Below are 21,721 nucleotides of genomic sequence, written 5' to 3'. Positions count from 1 at the left end.
GTGGTGCTCAGCTTGCATACAACAGAATTTAGGGGTTGAGGACAATGGACTTGAAACCTCATAAATATATATTTTGACTCCACTAAATTTTTAGACTATTCCCTGGTTTCTAAGTGCTGCAGTCAGGGAGGTCAGCTATCCTAGATGTGATCAGAGGATCAGGAGAGTCACTGGCCATGCATACCTAACTCCACCTTCTATTCTTTAATTCCTCCACTGTACACTACTCTAGGTCACACTGGCATTAGGACATTTACTGGCCAATTTGATGTGGAGTCTAAGTTTGGTTTTTTATTTTTATTCCCTTCAAATGATGAGGATTTAAGATCAAGACCAGATATTACTAGAATCTCCTCCTCCAGTATATATATATGAGAGATTTATTTATACAGAGCTGGGGTACAGGCCAGGGTGCAGGGGGATGAGAGTATTCAGCAGATATAGAGTGGGGAGCAGATCAATGAAGTACACTGCTGAGGGGAGCAGCGGGCGGGTCAGGAGAGTTCTACCACGCTATGTGGATCACCTCTGGGGCAGGCGGGAATCGAACTCATGCGGAAGTGGCTTTAGCTGCTTAGTGCTGTGCTTTAACCCACTGCACCACCAGAGAGGGCCCCCTCCAGTATATTTTCATTATTGCCTGGGAAATCTTTATGTGACATTGTTTTAAATTAGAGAAAAAATGGAATACTTCAGCATTAAGCCATACCTAGAACCACTGACTGGAGAATGTGAGAAATTTGTCCTGATGCACACATATGCCATAAGTCTTTATGACGAAATGAGAACCCTGATATATCTGCTTTAGAGGAAAAATCAGTACCTGGGAGGTCTAAATAATTATATTGACAAAAGCATTTATGTATATATCTCAAAATTTATCTTCAAAGCCATTCTGTCTATGGCTGCCAACTTAGTCCATTTCTTATTCATCCTTGATTTGGCAATGGTCAAAGGTTTCCCCACTGCTGCTTCATAGCAGTGGAAACCTTGCCCTGTCTTAGTGCTGATTTGCAGGGAGCTGAATCTCAGCCAGTAATGCCAACTCTCCACCCCACTGTACCACTCTGTCACTCTGTATCACCCTGCTCTGGTTACTTACCTCACTCTCCTCAGCAGGGGGTGGAGGGACCTCCTTTATAATCTGAAAAGAGAAAATAAAAGAATAAGTCAGTGGAGATCTCCAGCAGCTTTTCATGGGGCCTGCTATTAAGAGGTGCCTTTGTAGTATAGGGTTCAAGCAAGACAGGCTTAACCTACACCATAATGTCTTACAGGGCAGAATAGCTCAGTGAGCTCATGATCCAGGCTGAGCATTCCATTCTCATCTGTGTCTGTCGTAGTTTTGTATAGAGAAAACAATGCTGCTTGGGTAACAGTTTTATTTCTCACCACAGGTAGCTATTTTGCAAATCTTTGTACTCTTGTTCATCTAGTCTTTTATGCATCAAACCATTCATCTATCCATCTAGATGCCAACATACTTAACAAAGTATTGTACATGACAGAAGTTAAGATAATTCTGCATACACGAGTGAGGTATGGATCACACTGAAATTGTCGACAGTTCCATGAACTGCCACTGGCCCTGATGCCCATGGAGATGGTATGATGGCCAGGGGCCTTTCAATTGATTCCCAACTGAAAGAAGAAAAAGGAGCCACCAGAGACTGATTTCAGAGGCCTAGCATTTAAAAGGTACAATGATTTACATCGCAACATTACAAGACTGTACCTGCCCCATCAGCTGAAGAGAGATATGCAGACATTCTGGGCAGGTAAACAATTGTGAGCCCCTTGTACACCCATCAGAGAATGGACACATGGGAGAAAGACAGGAAAGAACAGCTGGGGGGTAGTAAGCAACTTGACCCCAACTTGTACATACCATTCATAAAAGGACAGCCCTATAGTCAACTGAGTTTAGAGTCTTTTGCAAGGCAGATTTATCTATTGTGACTTCACCACGTCCCTTGGAAGGTACCATTTTCTCACCCCAAACTTATTATTAACAGAATTTTGGGTCTTCTACATATATTCTTTAGAAAAGTTTTGGTAATATAAAACTTGTTATCTCTTGACATCTTAGTGTCATGACTGGCCTGGACCACCCTGTGGATGGGTGCTCAGGTTTTACCCTTGGAACCAACTCTCTAATCTTCTTCCACAGGGGCTCACCCAGCTACAAGCCAGGCTGCTTACCTGGCATCAAGCTCTTCCTACTAAGCACATACATCTGGTTTGATGATTATCCTGAGACCTCAATTAGGCTCCAGGCCCCACTCTTTCACCTATAATACCATTATCTGCAGTGTCATCTCTTTATGATGAGATAAGCTATGAACTTGTAGTTCTGTTAACACCAGCCAGGAGACTAAGACTCAGTCATTTAAAAGGGCAGCATTCAATTAATTGAAGAGGCAGCGATTAGGGTCTCCAGAGACTTCAAGCCATCATTTCATCTGCCTCCACTTCCTCGCCACTGTGGGAAGCTTGGTGGAGGAAGGTCTTTGGAAAGCATGAGCTCAGCACTGGCTATGAACTCTCTGGGGAGGGACATTAGTGCCCAGTACTGATTTCCCATAATCCCAGAGGCAGTGATGATATTTAAACAGGAAATGCCTGGAAACCGGGGGGGAGGAGTGAGGAGCTAGAGATAGGAGGGACAGATCCTGAATGCATCTTTAGGACAGGACTCAGGAGGGAGTGAGAGGGCGAGCATGCATGACAAGAGTGTTGTGGACAGCATGCATAGTGAGCACCCAGGGTTTGCAGAGGTTTAGCAGAACAGCAGTGCTTTTGTCTTCACTGTGTTACCTGCTACCTCCTTCACTGCATGCAAGCACAGTGTCTTGTCAGTTGAACCCCAGATCTGCCTTTTTCTGGCTAAGGATTTGAGAAATTCCTTAACCCTGACCACTACTGTGCTCATCTATTAAATAGTATCAACCTGCAGGAACTGAGTCATGATGAACAATAGTTTGCAAAACATCTGGTATGGAGTAGAACTCAAGAGAAGGCATGTACTATTATTCTTTCATTTTCTTGAGGTCTGTCTCTTGCCTTCTTTACATATGTAATGAAGGTTTCATTAACTGCATGCATATACTAAATGACAATGTGTTGTGGTTTCCACATGGGCAGTCAAGAGGCCAGAGCTTCATAAAAGTGAAGGAAACAGGAGGCAGGTGTGCAGACAGTCAGAGTGGCCACGGGTTCATATGGCAGGACCCAGAAGTATAGCACAAGTAGCCACTACTCAGCCACCCCATCTATGGTTGTTCTGTGCAAGTTATTAGGTATTTACTGAATTCTGCATCCAGCAATATGCCACATCTTAAGAGGGACCAAAGACAAAGGGAAATATGTGATTTTAAAAATAGAATCAAAGGCTATTAATTTATAATCTATATCCCACATTGACAATCTGTAACAACTGGAAAAATGCCAGTCACTTTCAGGTAAACAGGATTTAAGCATCTCCAGTCTGGCCTCATTGGTTTGGTATAAGCTATACTTAGCAGGACCAAGACAAGTTTTCCTAGTGCTTCAAGTCTGACCTCCATCTGTGTTCTCCTGGAGCAGGGGACTCAGAACAGCTCAGAGGATGGTGGGAGAATCTTTCAAAGTGTGATTCAGATGGGCTACACTGAGATGATAATGTCAGACAGAGAAACTGGTTGGGCTGTCTGTGTCTCATGCCAAGACCAGCAAGGAACCACCTAAAGGCAGGCGCTGAGCACAGTGACCTATTAGCCCTCCCTGCCTCTACCTTCCAGAGAGCTAAACCAGGGCTGCCTGGAGAACTGTCGGGCAACAGCCTGCATCGCTGATGAGCCCACAGCACTAAGGAAGCCTGGCTGCACAAAGTGACTCTCACCTCAAGGGTGTTATGCTGATCTAGTAAGCCAGATGGAGAAAGACAAATACCATATGACTTCACTCACTCAAATATGACGACTTAAAAAAAAAATAAGCAAACGGACAACTGCGTGAGGAGCAGGAAGACACCAGACCTGGACCTGGCTCTTCCTTCATGCTCTGCCTCCATTACCACAACCTCATATTTTTCTTTCTTATCTTTACTTGTCTTCTTTGTGTGACAGCAATTGGGTGTAGGCTAAGCTGTATGAGCTCACTTTAAACAGATGCTCATCTTAAGGCATGAGAAGTGGGACAAAACAGGAGACCTTGTTTTTGAGTCCCTTCTTAAAGTATATCAATTTCTCAGTATCCTTTTTGCACCTACTGGATGAAGAACATCTCCTGCAGGCTTCTTTCCATTGAAGGTGTGTTTATCCTGTTGTAAAGAAGACACTTCCTAGTCAGTTTTCTTGTTCAGACAAAGGCCAAGAGAACTATGTAAGATCACTAAGTACTCTGATAACAAGACTACATCACTTAGTTTGAATTAGCTCAGTAGTCTGAAACTTTATTGAATATCAGAGTTACTTGGAAGGTTTCTTGACACCCAAATTAATTGGCTTCATTGTAGAGTTTCTTATTAATAGGACTTGAGCTTGGTCTTTACATTTCCAACAAGTTGCCAGATGCTGCTGGTCCATGGAACATGCTTTGAGAACTATGAATTTGCTTATTCCTAGCAATCCTATACTTGAATGAAATACGTGGGAATATGTTTTGCTTTAAGTCAATATTCCTCTTAGAGGGTTCCATAGAGACTTACTTATGGCTGATTAGAAACACCAGCTTTGGAAATGTTTTGGTCAAAAAATTGTGTCCCTGATCTATTGTCAGAAGCAATGGGATCCCCATTGCTCAATGATATCCCAATATGGGAAAGACAAAGAACTGTTTCTAGAGGAATCACTCAGCTCTGCTTGTGGTCACTCTTGCTTCCTCTGGTGAGTGCGTTTGTGCTGGTCTGTGTGCAGAGCTGGCATGGCTTTGTTTCCTGGATCTAGCCCTGAAGCAGTCTCAGCCAGATAGCTGCCTGGGAATTAAGGACACAGATTTTATCTTTCACTGTCTGCATCCCTGGCAACTAACTCCCTGAACTGTGTTTGCTTTCTTTTCTTCCACACTGCACTCTAGTCCCTAGAAGAGAGGAGCACACTGGGTCAGTTTTTATCTCCTGACAGGTAGTTCAGTTCTTGTTATTTAGTCATTACTTCTAGAATTAGAAAGTGTGCATCCTAATAAAAGAAGAATTAAAGAAAGCATTTCTGATTATTTCAAGCTTCCTTGCCTCTGAATAAGCATTTCAGTAACTTAAGATTCAAGTCTGGTCTCTTAAAAAGCCATATAAACTTTTTTTGGCATTTAATATGCTAACAGTCCCAACTGCTGATAGTGGGTTGTGAAACTTGAATGCATGATGAAAATCTCGTTAGTCATGATTTTTACTTATGGTACTTAATTGACAACATCCACCATTCCATCAACCTGTAGGTGCAGAGGCTTCACCAGAGACAGAGAGGGGATACGAACAGCACTGGGGCACTTTGTTGATCTGCCTGTTCTTATCCCCTCTCTGTCTCTGGTGAAGCCTCTGCACCTCTCACCCTCCCTGCACCTCTAGCCTGTACCCCTGTATGCATAAATAAATAAATCTTTAAAAAAAAAGAGAGAGAGAGAGAGAATGGGAGTAAGGGAACCCGTATTTGACTTCACCAGAGTCCATGATAAAGGATCAAAAGAAAAGGGAACAGAACTCACAGGAGCCGTCATTTATTTGCTTTAAAGAAGCATGTGCCACAGGTTAAAGAACAAACCTTAATGCTGACAGAGGCAAAAAAGCACTTTCCATGGCATTTGGTCTTACTTGGAACCACACAAATAGCCCTTTTTTGTTACGAAAAAAGAAATCTGGCAAAACAACAAAAGCTGGATTTCTATTTTAAGCCAGCACAGAAGAAATAACAAGACGATGAGTCATAGTCATCCACCTCTCATGTCACAACCCTTCACTCTATGAATGCCCCCTGCCTTCCATCCCAGCTGTACAGCTCAAAGCTTTATCACATTCATACCCACTAGGAAATTCATGTATTTATTTATTTTTTAAAATCAAGGTGAAATGCCATATTTGCCATGATAAATAAAGAATTTAAGATCCTTTAAATGGTGTAATTTTTATTGAGTTAAACTTTGAGTCTGTATTGTTTTATCAAACTGCAGAGTTTTGCATGGTCTGCTCTGTACCTATTTCCTTCACAGTCCTGTTATTTTCATGAGGTCAAAATTTCATAATGTGGTGATATTTTAAGGAACAACCCCATGCTATCAGGGAAATGAGGGCATTTAGAGAACTTGCTATGTATCCACTATACAATTATTGTTAACTTTGAGAGAAAGCAAAGAAAAGGACAAAAGAACACTAGTGGGGCCTTACAGACTTCCTTACTTCATTTGTGGGCTTTCTGCTTTCCACATCACAGTGAAACGTCAAGGAGTCTGAACAATAGTATGCTTGGATTTTGGTAATTTTGGTGAGTTCTTGTGTAGTTTGCATTTATTGGTGGGAATTTGATAAGGATTGAATTGAGGGACCAAACTGCCAGAGAGGATTCAAGTTTCCTTCTGCAAATTCATGACCACTTTTTCTGTTTGTAATTTATAAAACTTCCATAGTATACATTTGAACTCTATAACTTGGAGAAGTTATGATTCTGAATTCCTAGGGGTACACACACACACACACACACACAAACATATCAGTTCCAATTTCCAAACTTTCATGGGCTTTATGTAAGCCTAATATATCAAGTAAACGACGTTACTGAGCTCAGAAAATTTCCCTTAGGACAGTCACTGTTTTAGGGTTAGTTAACTATCTGACCTTCCAGATATTTCTTTATTTTGGCCCTGGCTATGCAATTAAAACAAATTTTATTGTATCTTTACCCAGGATTTTATTTTTTTTCGCAATGTAGAGCACTGTGCCACTAGTTTAGATTACATGTTCAATAGGGTTAGCTTAAATAAATGATGTACTCAGATGGGAAAGTTTTTCTAGAGGCTTTGATTTAAAACATTGCATATTCTGGGACTTTTAGACTTTTTTTTTAAAGCCAAGGGCCTGCATCTCTAACCTTACAGGTTCTATGGAACCTATGCCAGTTCTGTGTGACATATAGAGGAACTCTGTGTGCTAGTGAGAAACGATCTTTTACACTGCAGAGTGAGGAGTACCCAAATGGGAATGGGTTGAGATTGAAAAGGGATACAGAAACACTCTGATTTGAGGCCCAAGATGTCTGGCTGAGAAGTTGCTTGTACTAGTCAAGTTTCTATTAAATCATCAACCCCCTTTGGTGATGTTAGGCTTAGTTGTCTGGCTCTACAAATTAAATGTTATACTTAAAGGTGTGGACAGCATTCTTTGAAGACTTTATTTTCATTTCATTTAAAGGCATCTCAAGTTCTTAGTTAATTGTTACCCTTTGAAGTTTGTCACTGGAGATGTCCAAGGGGTTTATTTGTTGAACTGTCCTTCACATTCAATGAAGTGGATTAAATTTGATTCCTCAAATAATTCCTTAAAGCCTATTCATAACATAACTTTGAGGTCTTTAAAAATAAAACAAAGGAGAATAGAATTTTATTTAGATAGGGAGAAATTCTGAATGCCTCTCTCAACAAATTGAATACAAATATTTGCCATTGTTTGAAAAGAAGGATAATGATTTTATTTGACCTATGTGGTGTGGCTTAGTCAGACTGTAGAAGAATCATAACCTTGTAGTTCCAGAAGGGTAAAGCAAAAGTTGATAAACTGTGCTGAAGTTCTCACATATTAACAGCACTCCCTATTAGCATGCTTGGGCAATTTTCTTCTCAAGGGATCGGTATATTGGGAGTATGAGACGATACAGAGTTGGACTAAGTGTGGGATAGGGGTAGGCAAAACCGGTAAGGGTAAGGGAATAGAGGGTAATGATCAGAGGGCCAACAGGGGGGTCAGTAGATTAAGAGACCTGCAGGTCCCAGATTTTTGATTTGGAGGAATCTGTCCCCATTGCTAATTGGAATCTACGAGAGTCTTGCTACCTGCCCAAATTTACGTTGCATGTGATGTGATGACCTTAAAGTTACCAGTCTTGCTGGGGCCCAGGCTCACATCAGGCCTCTGCCTTGTAATTGGGATGATAGTAGACTCAGGCTGCTTGCATGTTCTAGAATAGCTTCCTGCCTTAATACCACTGATTCATCATTGACTTTCTTTTCTCTACATATTCAGGCCATCCATAATATTTACTTTCTTATCCATTTTACTTATTTTTGTCCCAACTCTCTCTCTCTCTTTTTTCAGATTTCTTAATCTTGTTCTCTTAAAGTGCAGTTCAGAGATTTCGATAATATTGAACCAAATTTATGAAGAGAGGGAAGACCACTGCATAATTTAAATGCTACTTGTGGACCAGAGGCAGGAATTTTTTTTTTTTTTTGTAAAATATAAATTTCTTTTTGAAAATCCCAAGTAAGCCCAGGATACGCAGTCCAGTGCCACTTTCTCTTTCATTGTGGTTGCTTTTGTGACAATTCATGTAGGAATTTTAGAAGCCAAGAGTTTACCTGGGGATGCTGTCGGCCAAGTTTGAAAACACTGGCCCAATATTTGGATCTGGCCAGTATTTCTCTTAGATCATACTCTTCTATGTCAGCAATGAGTTGACCCATTTCTATCTAATTGGGAGATAAGAGCCCAGGTTGTAGTGAAATCTTTTAGGGAAACCAAAATGCCATGGGTAGCACCATTTACTCTCGTTCATTAGGTTTGTCCTTCCAAATGGGACCGACAGGAAGCAAGGTGATTCTGTGGAAGAGGGCAGGCATGGCAGTAACCCCTATTCCTGGCCTGGTCATAGTAATTGTTATATTTTAAAATGCTCTTTATTGTAGCACATAGCAAGTTAGGTTCCTGTCCTTCCAGTAGACAAACCTCATGTACTACATATTTTGAAGGTACTTTTTACTTTCTGGCTTTTTCCATCATTGAGAAGCAATTGTGGCACCAGGCTATTTACCATCTTTGGGCAGGGCGGAGAGTGACAGTAGGAGGTTTCAGTTCCTTCATTTATAAGGATGCCACTTGCTAATCTGAGAACTGGTATTCTCACTGCATCCACTGAACCAGGATCCTAGTGTGTGGTGTAATATGTGTGTGCACGTGGGGGGAGGGTTACACATGTCTTTCTCTTGTCTCCCTCACAGTCTCATCCCTCATCAAGACGCAAGTGACCAACAAGTAGTTTTGGGGGAAATACTAAGTATTAGAGCTCTGGTTACATTTTAGAAACAAGGGTGGTGCAATTTCACAGGCATCAGCAACAGGAAAATTAATCTTTAAGATTTTCCCTTATCAAGAAATCTTTCAGGACTTACAAAATCAGACCACATTTGATTATCTTCTAAAGCTACATGTACTTAACAAGATAAAGTCATTGAAAAATATTTTGAATATTGCAAAACAATCTGACCTTGGGTGACACTGCTCCCAATAATGCAAGACATTAATTAAGAGACATTTCCCTGTAAATCAAAACCACAGTGAGATCTGACTTTACACCTGTTGGAATGGCTATCATCAAAAACAAGAACTAACAAGTGCTGGTGAGGATAGGGAGAAAAGAAACCCATGTGCACTGTTAGTGGGAATAAGTTAGTACAGCTGCCATGAAAAACAGTATGGAAATTAAAATAAAAATAGAATACCATATGAGCTAGTTATCTCACCTCTTTGTATTTGTTCAAAGGAAATAAAATAACTATTTCAAATAAGTATCTGCACCCCATGTTCACTGCATATGGTAAGCATTACTCACCATAACCAAGACATGGAACCAACCTAGTGTCCATTAATGGATATGGATAAAGCTAAATTGACACAACATACATGTATACTCACACACACACACACACACACAAAAGAAGGAAATCATACTATTTGCATGGATGGACTTTGAGGGCAGTGAAATAGGTTAGGCAGTTCATACTTATATGTGAAATGTAAAAAAAACTCTCAGAAACAGAGATCAGGTTTTTGATTGCTAGAATTGGAGGAATTTCCTGAAGATGGTTAAAAAAGCTGCAAACGTTTTTGCAGTTATAAAATAATTACATTCTGAGGATGTAGTATGTAGCATGACAACTACAGTTAATGATACTGTATTTTATATTTAGAAGTTTCTATGAGAGCAGATCTTAAAGTTTTCATCATGAGGAAAAAACAATAACAATGTGAGGTGATAGATGTTAATTGAACTCACTGTGATGACTTCATACTGTATATTATATCAAATCATTATACTGTAGACCTTGGACTAATACAATGTTATATGTCAATTATGTCTCCATGAAGCAGGGATAAAAACATTTCTCATCAATATAAATTGTATGTCATACAGAATCATAATTTATTACAGGCTACTATACTATTTTACAATCTACTACTTAGGCATACTATTTAAAACTAATAGACATATTTTTACTCTATTACTCCCACTATTTTCACTGCTATTAATTTTCAGCAGCAGCATGTGTGCTAAGTGCTGTTCTAAGTACTATATATCCTTTATTTCTTACCATCAGTCTATGAAATCAGTGCTTTTATAGTTCTCATAATCCAAATGAGCACTGAGAAGTGAAGAAACTTCCTAAAAACATAGCCAGTAAGTGGTGGAGCACTGGTTCTTTTGTTTCTAGCTGTCCCCATCCAGAGAGGACTTTTAATAATCCAAGGAACTGAATGACAAGGTGAGACCTTCTATAATAGAAACCCTGGTGTTAGGGATCTGCTGTCACCACCTCCTCCCACCACCATGTATCCTCATTTTTTCTTTTTTAAAGATTTATTTATTTGTGCATACAGAACTGGGGTACAGGCCAGAGGCTCAGGGGTGGTGAGAGGCTTCACCAGAGACAGAGTGGGGAGCAGGACAGGCAGATCGACGAAGTACACTGCTGAGGGGAGCAGCGGGTGGGTCAGGAGAGGTCTGCCATGCCATGTGGTCACCTCCAGGGCAGGTGGGAATCAAACTCATGCGGAAGTGGCTTTAGCTTCTCAGTGCTGGGCTTTAATCCGCTGCGCCACCAGGGAGGGCCCTCTCATTTTTTCTTAAGAGTATATGTCAGGTTTTTGTTTTTCCCCAGAATTCTACTCTTGAAAATGTCCTTGTTTTTGAGTCACCACAGAAAGCACTCTGACTCACAAGTTTCTTTTTTTCCGGCTCTTAAAATAAAATGGTTGAACAGCTAGTAGTATTTAGAATAACATTTAACACTTGGGGCTGCTGTGGTAAGAACATGTTTAAAATCTTGGTAAAACCAGTTGTGTCTGGATTGCATGAGTTGATCTGAGCTTGTGTCCATCTGAGTCCCTCTCTGCGCATACACACACTTCTGTCTGCTACAAGTCATCTCTTTCTGTCGATACTCAGAGCTTCTGCTGGTGTAAGTCTGTGTCTCTCTTGAAGTCCTTGCCACATGGATCCGCATCCTAGCTGAATTCTCATCTCATTCATTTGACACATTTTAAAAATGTCATTCTGAGCCTATATCTCCTCCAAGTCTAGTGCTCTCTGCATCTTCACTTAGGTCAGTGCTACACAGATACTTGTGTCCTGGTACTGTGTCCTGAATGCTGGAGTTTCTGGGATGAAATGAAGACCAAATTTTGCCTGGCAAGGCTGGCCGTCTGTTCTCCCTGACCAGACACTGTAGGAGAATACTGTGGTATAGGGCGTGGGAAAAAGTGTGGAGGCAGACTAGCATTCACTTCAAGCTCCCCTTAACTTTATAGTGCACACTGATTGTGCTTAACAGAAAGACATGTGATAGAACTGAACATGTGACACTATTTGTTTTTCTATTTGGCTATTACTTTGGGCTTTTCCTATTTTTTTAGTCTAGGTGCTAGGGATAGCAATTAATATACCAGCATTTCAGGTAATGCAAGTGAGTCTAACCCTAAGCTATTTGGAGACACTGACAGGAGTCCTGTGATGACAAGGATAGAGAAGAGACAGGTTCCTATTGTCCTTGTAGCCTAAATGCTAAGAAGAGTGGAGGGAACACAGGATTATATATGTGGCCCATATATGTATGGCGCCTCTTTTTGTTTTTATAAAGAGTCCCAAGGCACTCTTTAAGATGGGCAAAGTTTTCGCTAAGACCTGGGTAGTGTTGGAAGAGCATGGAAGAGCATCAGCTGGGCAACTCAATGTGTGTGTGTATGTGTGTGTGTGCACATATACATACATACCATATATACACACTTTTATATTTATATATGTTAGATAACTCTCATCAGGTATAGCATTCTGTGGGTCCTTCCTAAGCACCAGAAACAGAAGGGTCATCCCTGTTTCCCTACCCAAAATACCTATAGGAAATCTCACTCAATCCATATTTTCTCTGAATGACTTGTGGTGACATGGATCAATATTAATTTATGTGAATTTTGTATAAATTGTATAAACAATGCAAGATTTGTCTTCAGTCTTTACAAGATTATTGTCTTGTGATTACAGTAACTTCATAACACCCTTGTTTTGAGTAGTTGGAAGCCTGAGTGGAGGAGCAGATTATACTTACCACAGTACAGCAGAGTGGCCAGAACCACCACAGGAGAGCCAGGGCCAGCAGCAGGAACAGGATCAGCAGGGCAATGGCCAGGATGGAGCCATCAGACTGTGGGGCCAAGAGAGAGGGTAGTTAGCTATAGGGCAGGCCATGTGTGCAGCCATGATGGGAACCTGGGGTGGGGGCAACACCTGTGGTCTCCCCCTTCCACACTCCTATCCCCAACATGCAGAGTTAAGACCCCAGACAAGAGCACAGAGTGCCAAACAAGTGGATGGAAGTCTGCCCAGCATTCCAGCCAACATACTTTATATTCAACAGAAATGGATTTATCTTTTCAGTGAGGCTCTTTGAGCAACATTCTGAAGAAATCAAAGCTGCATGGGACACCAAGTGGCTGTACATGCAAGTGGGCGCTGAGGTAGTCTACCACTCCCATGTGCCTCTAACCTGCCACCTTTCTGGTGACTCTCTGGATCTGCTGTTCCTCCCTTACCTGGGCTGCACTAAGGAGAGGACCACTCTACTCAGTCTTCAGCCTGTTCCCCTGAATCTTTTCACATAGGTGCAGGTAAACAGTTTACCTTGCTGTGGGTGGAAAGTCTAGAGCCCAACCTCAGGATAAGATAAAAGGCAGTTGCATTCCAGGGAGCAGCTGCTCTGAGCCAGGGCGGGAGGAGTATGGTGACTGAGTCAGCACCGCAGTCAGATCAAATGAGACAGGTACCCAAGATGAATTATACCCACTTGAAAACATGCCTAGGCCATTCCTGAAAATAGGCTCTGTTGCTATGCCCTGAGATGTCATTTACTTTTAGCAAACAGAGATTCCACTAGGTATCAACATTCTGAAGCTACTGGTTCCCAGAAGCTTTTACTTCCAACTATCCCTTTCCTCCCTAACTGTTATTGGAATGCAAATGGATACAACTCTCTGGGACTGAAGGGGGAAAGGGTATATTGCGTTGGCATTGATTGTCATTGGTGCTCCTTCTGAGCAAAGCTAACAAGTCTACTTGTAGGCCAAGAAAACAATCAGGTGTGTTTGCTCCTCCTCTTCTTCCTCATTATACCATAAAAAACAACTTAAATATTTAACAATTAGGGAATAACTAACAATATATATACAGAACAATGATGTAATTATGTAGACATTATGTTTTCAAATATTAAAGGACATGAGAAAACATTCCTAATACAATGACTGGAGATGCATATCTATATCTGTATATATCTCCAGAGTGAATGAGAAACTGATAGTGAGCTTATGGTAATTTTCTTCTTTCTTTAAAATACGCATTCCCCCTCCCCCTTTTTAAAAAAAGATTCATTTGATTTATGCATACAGAACTGAGATACAGGCCAGAGGTGCAGGGGGGGGGTGGGGTGAGAGGATTCACGAGAGACAGAGGGGGACGGACAGAACAGGCCGACTGATGAAATACACTGCTGAGAGGAGCAGCGGGTAGGTCAGGAAAGGTCTGCCGCGCCATGTGGGTCACTGCTGGGGCGGGGATCAAACTCATGTTGAAGTGACTTTAGCTTCTTAGTGCTGTGCTTTAACCTGCTGCGCCACCAGGGAGGGCCATTATTTTCCCTTTTTTCAAAACCATTTCATAATGAGCAAATAACTTGCTGGAGTTTTTATTTTAAATCTACATTTAGCATGTGCCCCAGGTGTCAGAGCTCACCTGGCCTGGGGTTCTTACCCAGGGTCCAGTGGCCAGTGGGGTACATAGATGGGTTGAAGTAGACAGAATGTTGTGACTCTCCTGAAACAACACCCTCTCCTCCTTGCTGAATGTGTCTTCAGGGGAGACTGTTCATAGAAAGATCAGATCCTCAAAACTCCCCCATCCTTGTTACAGAGGAGCAGGGTTGGGAAGAGACAGTTGGTGGGCTGTCCAGAGTAATACAGCAGTTAATGGCAGATCTGGGACAAGACTCACTCCTACTCCGAGTGCTCCAGTGGGGTGGGGAGCAAAGGGTGAGGGGATGTTGGAAGCTGTTTAAAGGCAGTCTTTGACCAAAAAGCCAGGGAGTTAAATACCCTAGCTCCCACCAAGCCAAGACCTGGAATGTCAGACTATCCCCAAAGGAGCTTCAGCCTCATAAGTGCAGGTGCGGGGCTGGGAAACCCAGGGCAGTGGGTGGGGATAAAGCACAGGGGTCAACAGATGGACGTGACCGTGGTACAGAGGAAGCTTCTGAAGCCACAACATTTACTCTCCGCCCAACACTGATGCATGAGCTATGTCTGAGAGCTGTAGTCTCAGTGGTGACACAAAGAAAGCACATATTTTCAAAACCTGTTATTCAAGGACAGCCCTCTTGATTTCCTAGCCGCTAGATTCCATGCCCCAAACATGGTGATCACCTGCCTCAGCAAGTCAATGTGAGGACTGAACGAGCTATAAGAAGCAAACAGACTTGGCTGGGCAATTATGATGAAATTCATCTCATCAACATTGAGCTGTAGCTCACTCTCCCTCTACTTCCCCATAAAAACAAACATGGTGGGCATTTTAGGTCATAAATCTATTTGTACTAGGATATGGTTTTGGCTACTGAAAGGCTTATAAAACAGAATTCTTTCAGTACTGAGTTATAATTTAGTAAAGACGATAAGCCACATTTATACATATTATATTTTATTTCCTGTCTGATTCTATTTTTTATTTTACATAGAGGAATTGAAGCAGAAGGCTGATTTATTATGAAGAAAATTTTGTACTTCCTTCTGGAAGGAGGTTTCCTGAAAGTGGGGAGTGTGAAGAACCAGTCCATGAAGGGGCAGAGGAAGCTTTGACGGGGGAGATTTACTGGATTCTGACAAAAAATACCTCTGAGTTTTCTCCAGCAGGACTGGGACACAATTTTCAGTAGCAGAGGCCATTGTGGGTCTCAGTAGGAGGTCTTGGGGAAGTGGGAGTGGAAATGCCTGGAGGCAGCCCCTCCAGGGGAACTTTGCTCTGGAGACAGTCCCCCATAAAGCCCCTAAATGCACTGTCTGGTTTTCAAGAATTTCCAGCAACCATTATAACCCCAGGTCAAAGAATCATCCTTAAATAAAAGGCATGAATTTTTGATAAATTTAGTCTGTAAACTGAAGTTTAAGGAGAAGACAACATTTAAGTGCCATCTTGGGAGTTCATTCATGTCTTAATTCAGTAAATATTTACTGAAAGTCTTTTCTGTGCCCACTGAGCAGACCTCAGCGATCTGGATCAGTTACACAGAAGGCAGGTGCTCAGGAGCTGCTGAGGGAGATATAGACCTAACTAACCATGAGCAGGAGGCTGTCCAACCTGCAACTCTGCTGTGCCAGGCAGTAAGCAAAACATTTTATTTTCCAAAAACTTTCCTTTGGTGCAATAATAATGATGATGATAGTTACTATTATAGCTAATATATGAGTACCTACTGTATGCCAGGAACTACTCCATATACTAACTTGCTCTCCATATGCTCATTTAATTCTCACTAACTTTAGGAATTCATTATTTTTTTTTCCATATACTGAAGGCAAGAACAGGTGAAGAACTTGCCTGAAGTCAATGGGGAAAAAAACAAGACTTATTTGCTTATTTATTTTTTATTATATTATTTTACTTTTTAAAAACTTATCTATTTATTCATTTATTTCTTAATTGTTATGGAAATTTTACATTGTTACTAGTGTTTTGACCTTATAGGATTTGCCACCCTCAGGGACATTCAGGTTAGCACTTGCACCACCGAAGCACACATAGTCCTCCATCACAGTCTACTGTGGTTTTCCCACATCCCAATCTCTCTTCCTTCTTTCAGCCTCCCTATCCTTATGAAAGTCACAGATCTATGGTCAGCTTTCAAGGATTGATGGAAAAAAGATTTAAATTTGGGCAGTTTGGCTCCACAAATCATAGGTTTAACTAGCAGATTAATACTCTAAGCAGGAGCCAAGAATAGAGACCCTGGGAACTAGTACTTTATAAAGGAAGTGATACAAGCTCTCACCCTGTAGGGCCAAGGAGAGCTTGGCATTCCTGTGCAGAATGGGGGAACACAAAACCATGGGGTCAGGAAGTGCCAGGGGAGCAAAAGCCTCTTTGTGGGGAGCACTCAGTATCTTTACCCGAGGGGGGACCAGTGTGTCTTTACCTCAGGGGTACTGGAACTGGATTCTCTTGGAAAGCAAATACTGTTGACACTGTAGAGTGGAAACCTGAATGGGGGAGTGATTGGGTATTAAAGGTCTAGGGGGAGGGCTGCTTCAATTTTGCCCCATTCTTTTAAGATGATATTTTACAGGCTGACTCCTTCTGAAGCTCTTGAATTTCCATGGATGTGTTCAATAGTAATTTTATTGATAATAGCAGACCAGGTGATCAGTAGTGGACTATTGCTCTCTCTGTTCTTTTTACCTTGTTAAGTGCCAGTTAGGCATTATCTCATTCCCTTAAATGAGTCTTGTGAAAGCAATTCTGTTGTGGGAACTGTTAGCCTCTTTCTGCAGATTCAGTTAAAGTGTGTGACTTACCCATGTTCCTACACATATCATTTGTGGACTAAATTTATATTTATATGTACACAATTCTATTCTTTAATTTTTAAAAATATATTCTTCATGGCCCTCCCTGGTGGCACAGCACTAAGAAGCTACAGCCACTTCAGCATGAGTTCAATCCCTGCCCTGGAGGTGACCACATGGCATGGCAGACCTCTCCTGACCTGCCTGCTGCTCCCCTCAGCAGTGTACTTCATCAGTCTGCCTGTTCTGTTCCCCACTCTGTCTCTGGTGAATCCTCTCACAGCCCCTGCACCTCTGGCCTGTACCCCAGTTCTGTATGCATAAGTAAATAAATCTTTAAAAAAAATTCATTACATCATCCATCATTTTTGTACAAGGTATGATTTACCATGAAATTGTCCCCACCGGTTCACCCCTGCACCATCACCATAGTCCCTGTGCTCTCCCCACTCCTGTCCTGGTCTTTCTCCCCCCTCCTCCCCCACAGAATGTCTCTCTGATCTATAGTTGCCTGATGATTTTGATTTTTACTTTTTTTTTTTCTGATCCCTTTTTTGTTTTCTCTACATTCCTCCTATTGGTGAGACCACTTGATATTTTTCTTTTTCTTTCTAGCTTATTTTGCTGAGCATGATCCCTTCCAGCACCACCCATGTTGCTGTGAATGGCATGTGTTTATCCTTTTTGATTGCTGAGTTATAGTCCATTGTGTAAATGTGCCACATCTTCTTGATCCAGTCATCTATTTTTGGGCTATCTGCCCACAATTTTAATACTGCAAAACTGGAATTTAAACCCTTACGATCTTACTGTCTTACAGTCTTACTCAGGACATATGTGTGGGCTCCAGCTCTGATTTTGAACTTTTCCCCCTCCTACACTGTAACACCAGATTTATAAAAATTCACTTGAGAGATGTGTACCGTAAAGTCTGAACTTCAATCAAATGCATGAGAGTCTGAGACTATGTTTGTAAGCTGTCTGGCTCAATGGAAGTTCCCGCACATGGTCCAATGTGGATCAGCATGTGGTGTGTGTGAAAAGTATACTTCAGAGTAAAGTTAGAAAGGGCTAGAGACCACAGCAGAGCCTCCCTTCCCTTCTGTTCAGCTTGAGTTTCAGTCAATAACCATGTGAAAGACACTGATAACTCACATAAGGGTGGCTCTACATTACCTACTGAATAGGTATCAAGTATGTGGTACACCTTTGCATTGTTTGGCAGATGGTATTTTCCTCATTCATGAAATTAGTTTAGTTCTTCTAAAACAGTCTTTTTGTATCTTCATCAAGACCCTTGATGAAACACCCTCAGGTGCCAACTAGCAGGCTCTGTCAGAGGGGAGACATGTGTAGAGTTCTAGAGCCCACACAGGGTAGCTTGGGGACCATAGAAACTGGCTCTGCTTTGTGCTTTATTCTCCTGCTCAGGTATAATCTGCTTTGACTCCTTGGGGTCTGGCCTCTGACTGCCATCCTGTGTCATGGTTCACTGTCTGTTGGCACACCTCTTGCTAACCACCATCTGTGTCTGAAAGCTGCTTCCTGAATAGGAGTCCTGGGGGGTCCTGGGCTGACCACTATTCTCAGTCTGACTCAGGACATGTGCGTGGGCTCTACCTCGGCTCTCCCCCTTTACCGGGGCACAGAGTGACCAGGACTGGAGACAACTTTTAGGCCATTACCACGGGACTGAGTGGGGTCATGAATCAGTGGCACCTCTCATGGAAATGTGCCTGCCTGGGCTGTGGGCTGGCAGGACAAGGTGACTTGTGAAACTCAAAAGTTCATCCTGAGCCCACTGCTAGGCCTGGAAGCAGACGTGTGCCCATGCCAGGCTCTCTGCTGGAGAGTCCTCATCTAGGTGGGAGACCCTGAAGTAGGAATCTGAATGGACCTGATTTTATGACGCCAAGTTAGGGCAAGACTGACTTGCCCAGAAAAATCTGTCACTGATGCCTGTTCTTCTAGGTAGCTCCTGCATGTAACTCACAGAAATGTGGAAAGAGATTTCAGAAGGAAAAAAAGCAGTAGATGAAGAACCAAAGATTGATTTCTACATTGTTTTTTCCCCTAATACACTAAATATCAACACACATTGAATTCTTATTCCTTTTTAAAAAGTGAAAACTTAAGTGTAAAACATCAGTGTGGGCCTTTAATTTTTAAACTTTTGGGTGGGGTCCTATGGTGTATGACTTAGAGCTGAAAAGAAGTCCCTGGTATAGCAAGTAGCCTAAGGTGGTGTATCTTTCACTTTGGAGGAAATGATCTCTCCCCGCCCCCCAACAAAGATTTTATGCCTTCTTTCTCCCATTGAAAGCTGGAGTATACGCAGGGGCTGCTATTTAACATGCAGATGTGTAATATTAAATCAGAGGGAGGATAAGCTGAATTCCCAGGGAGTTCCTGGTCAGGATGACCTGAAAGGCTAAACCCCAGCAGCAAGGCTTTTAATTTCTTTTGTTCCCTGCTAGTAAAATGAGGGCATCTCTTTGAAGACAAGGAGGCATTGTTTTCAAGGGTATAGATTTAGGCACTTGAATAATGAAAGCATCTCTTACTTGGTAGGTTTCTAGATAATTTTGGATTTTTGACACAGTATGGGATACAGGGGCTGGGGGTCTGGCTGTCTGTGTTTTGATTGTAAGAGGCCTGGACCCTGCAGTATTAGGCAAGGCTGCTCCTTTCTGTTTTTTTTGTGGGTTGGCATGATAAAGGGAGGAGAATAAAACTGAGAGGAACTAGTGGACAAGGGGGAAATTCTGTTCAAGTAACTGTGAAATCCTATCTCAAAGTTGGGTTTGCACGGGGATTCCGCTTGCTGCCTGTAGGGTGTGGTTATGTGACAACCATTGAAATGTCTTCACTTCAGCCTGGATAACTGCCTTGGTTAAGCAGGAGCAAAGGTAAAAGGGGGCTCAGTGGATTATGGTGGAAGATTATAGGTGTTCTGGTGGTGGGCATAATGTGATAATATAGACAGTGTTGCAAATCAGTGTTACCTCAATAAGCATAATTTAAAAAACAAATGTCTCAATTAAGGAGGGGTGTTCTTGCTTATTATCCTTTCATGTGGAGGGCACCCCATGTGTGCAAACCTAGGTCTTTCTTTTCCATTTCACTCATTCAGGAAATGAGACTAGTGTCCACAGCATGTGGGATCTGTTCTCTTTTTCTCCAGAATGTGCTGCACACAGGGAGCAGGGGTGCCCTCTTCTGCTCTGTGCCAGCAGGTTTTGTGGGACCTGAATTTACACACTTTGGGAGACCCCTTTAAGGGAAATAAAGTAAAAATGCAAATGCATAATTGTAAGGAATCCCTCACACACCTTTACAAGAGTCTGGCAGGGACTCTTTCAAATGAAGATTGCTAAAACATAAGCTTCATTAGCTTCCCTATTAAGTCCGTCCCTGGCAATCAGTCTTCCCCAAACAGGCCCCATATCTGAAACGAAGCTGGTAAATCTATTTAATTCTGAATTTCAGTTCCCTACCCGTGGACTTCCACACTCAGTCCTAGGCTCTAGTCCTCAATAATTAAAGCAATATGAGGCTTTCATATATGATTTTTGGCTCTCATTTCCATTTGTTTATATACTTTACTGTCTCCACTATAGTGACTTCCAGTTGCTATTTTCACTTAAGTTAGACTGGGTCCTGGCAATTGTAACTGTTACATTTTGACAACAGTATCCTTGAATTATCAACAAAGGTTGTGATGAGCACCCCCCTTGGCACATGGTTGGTTTGCTATAATTCTACCAGCTGTAGCAGATTCTGAATCTTAACACATGGTTAGGCCATCTTTTATATGTTTAACATTAAAGAATAACTTAGTAGGTTCCTTAAAAAACTGCAAAATGTGTAACAGGAAAATAGCTGAAGACCCATTACAATTCCTTAAAAACTGATGCTATTTCTTGGATTCACTGATAAATGATAGTGCACAGGGCGCTCCAAGACCAGACAGCGAGTGTGCTATGGCCTGAGGCTCTTCCATTCTTCCCCCCACCACCCCTATCCCTGGTCCTCCATCTCTGGTAGTGATGAGTTGTCTTTGAAGCACTGTCAGCAAAATCCTCAAGGTAATGAGACCTTCTGGTCTGTGACCTTAGAACCTCAGTCACCTGCACGGTTGATCTCAACACCAAAGAGGCCATCCAGGTAAGAAGAAATGTGCAACGAGATGAAAGGGTTAGGACTGTGCTGACAAGTTGACTAGTTATTGTGGTAACACTGGTTTTCAATACTTATGAATTGGCTAAGAAAGAGGACCTCCAGCCCCGGTCCCCATTCTTGCAAAGGGAGGCTGGCAGACTCCCCACTATGGTTGTGTCCCCCTCTGCACCAGGCAAATTCCCTCCCTCCCAGAGCAGGGGATGATGCTTGGGAGGTGTCACATTCCTGTGCTCTGAAGTGGAATTTAGAATCATCCTAAGCAGCTGGTCTGAGCTCTGTTTCCTGCCCAGACAAAACTGGCAGAGCACAGGCAAGTTTTATTTTGAAAAAAGAAATTTAAGTCATTTTATTGCTGCTGAGAGTCTGGATAGGCAAGCCCATAGACAAAATTCTGTCTCCTAGTTTTATATATTCTGTTTCTGGAAGCAGGCTTGGTGATTATCTAATTTACCTCTCCATCCTGTCTGTATTTTTTTTTTT

At 42.0% G+C, this 21,721-nt stretch overlaps 1 protein-coding gene across 1 annotated transcript in view; it reads right to left on the bottom strand.

Moving 5' to 3' along the window:
• ANTXR1 (anthrax toxin receptor 1) overlaps positions 1 to 21,721 on the bottom strand; it is a 206,992-nt gene that overhangs the window by 71,739 nt on the left and 113,532 nt on the right. The window contains exons 13-14 of the mRNA XM_004691474.2: positions 12,559 to 12,654; positions 1,103 to 1,144 (exon numbers count right to left, since the gene is read on the bottom strand). Of these exons, the coding sequence (XP_004691531.1) occupies positions 1,103 to 1,144; positions 12,559 to 12,654 (138 nt within the window). The remainder of the gene's footprint in view (positions 1 to 1,102; positions 1,145 to 12,558; positions 12,655 to 21,721) is intronic.

The sequence above is a fragment of the Condylura cristata genome, unplaced genomic scaffold (genome assembly GCF_000260355.1).
Source record: "Condylura cristata isolate star-nosed mole 26May11 unplaced genomic scaffold, ConCri1.0 scaffold00031, whole genome shotgun sequence".
Taxonomy (NCBI): domain Eukaryota; kingdom Metazoa; phylum Chordata; class Mammalia; order Eulipotyphla; family Talpidae; genus Condylura; species Condylura cristata.
This window is presented reverse-complemented; position numbering and strand designations above follow the sequence as displayed.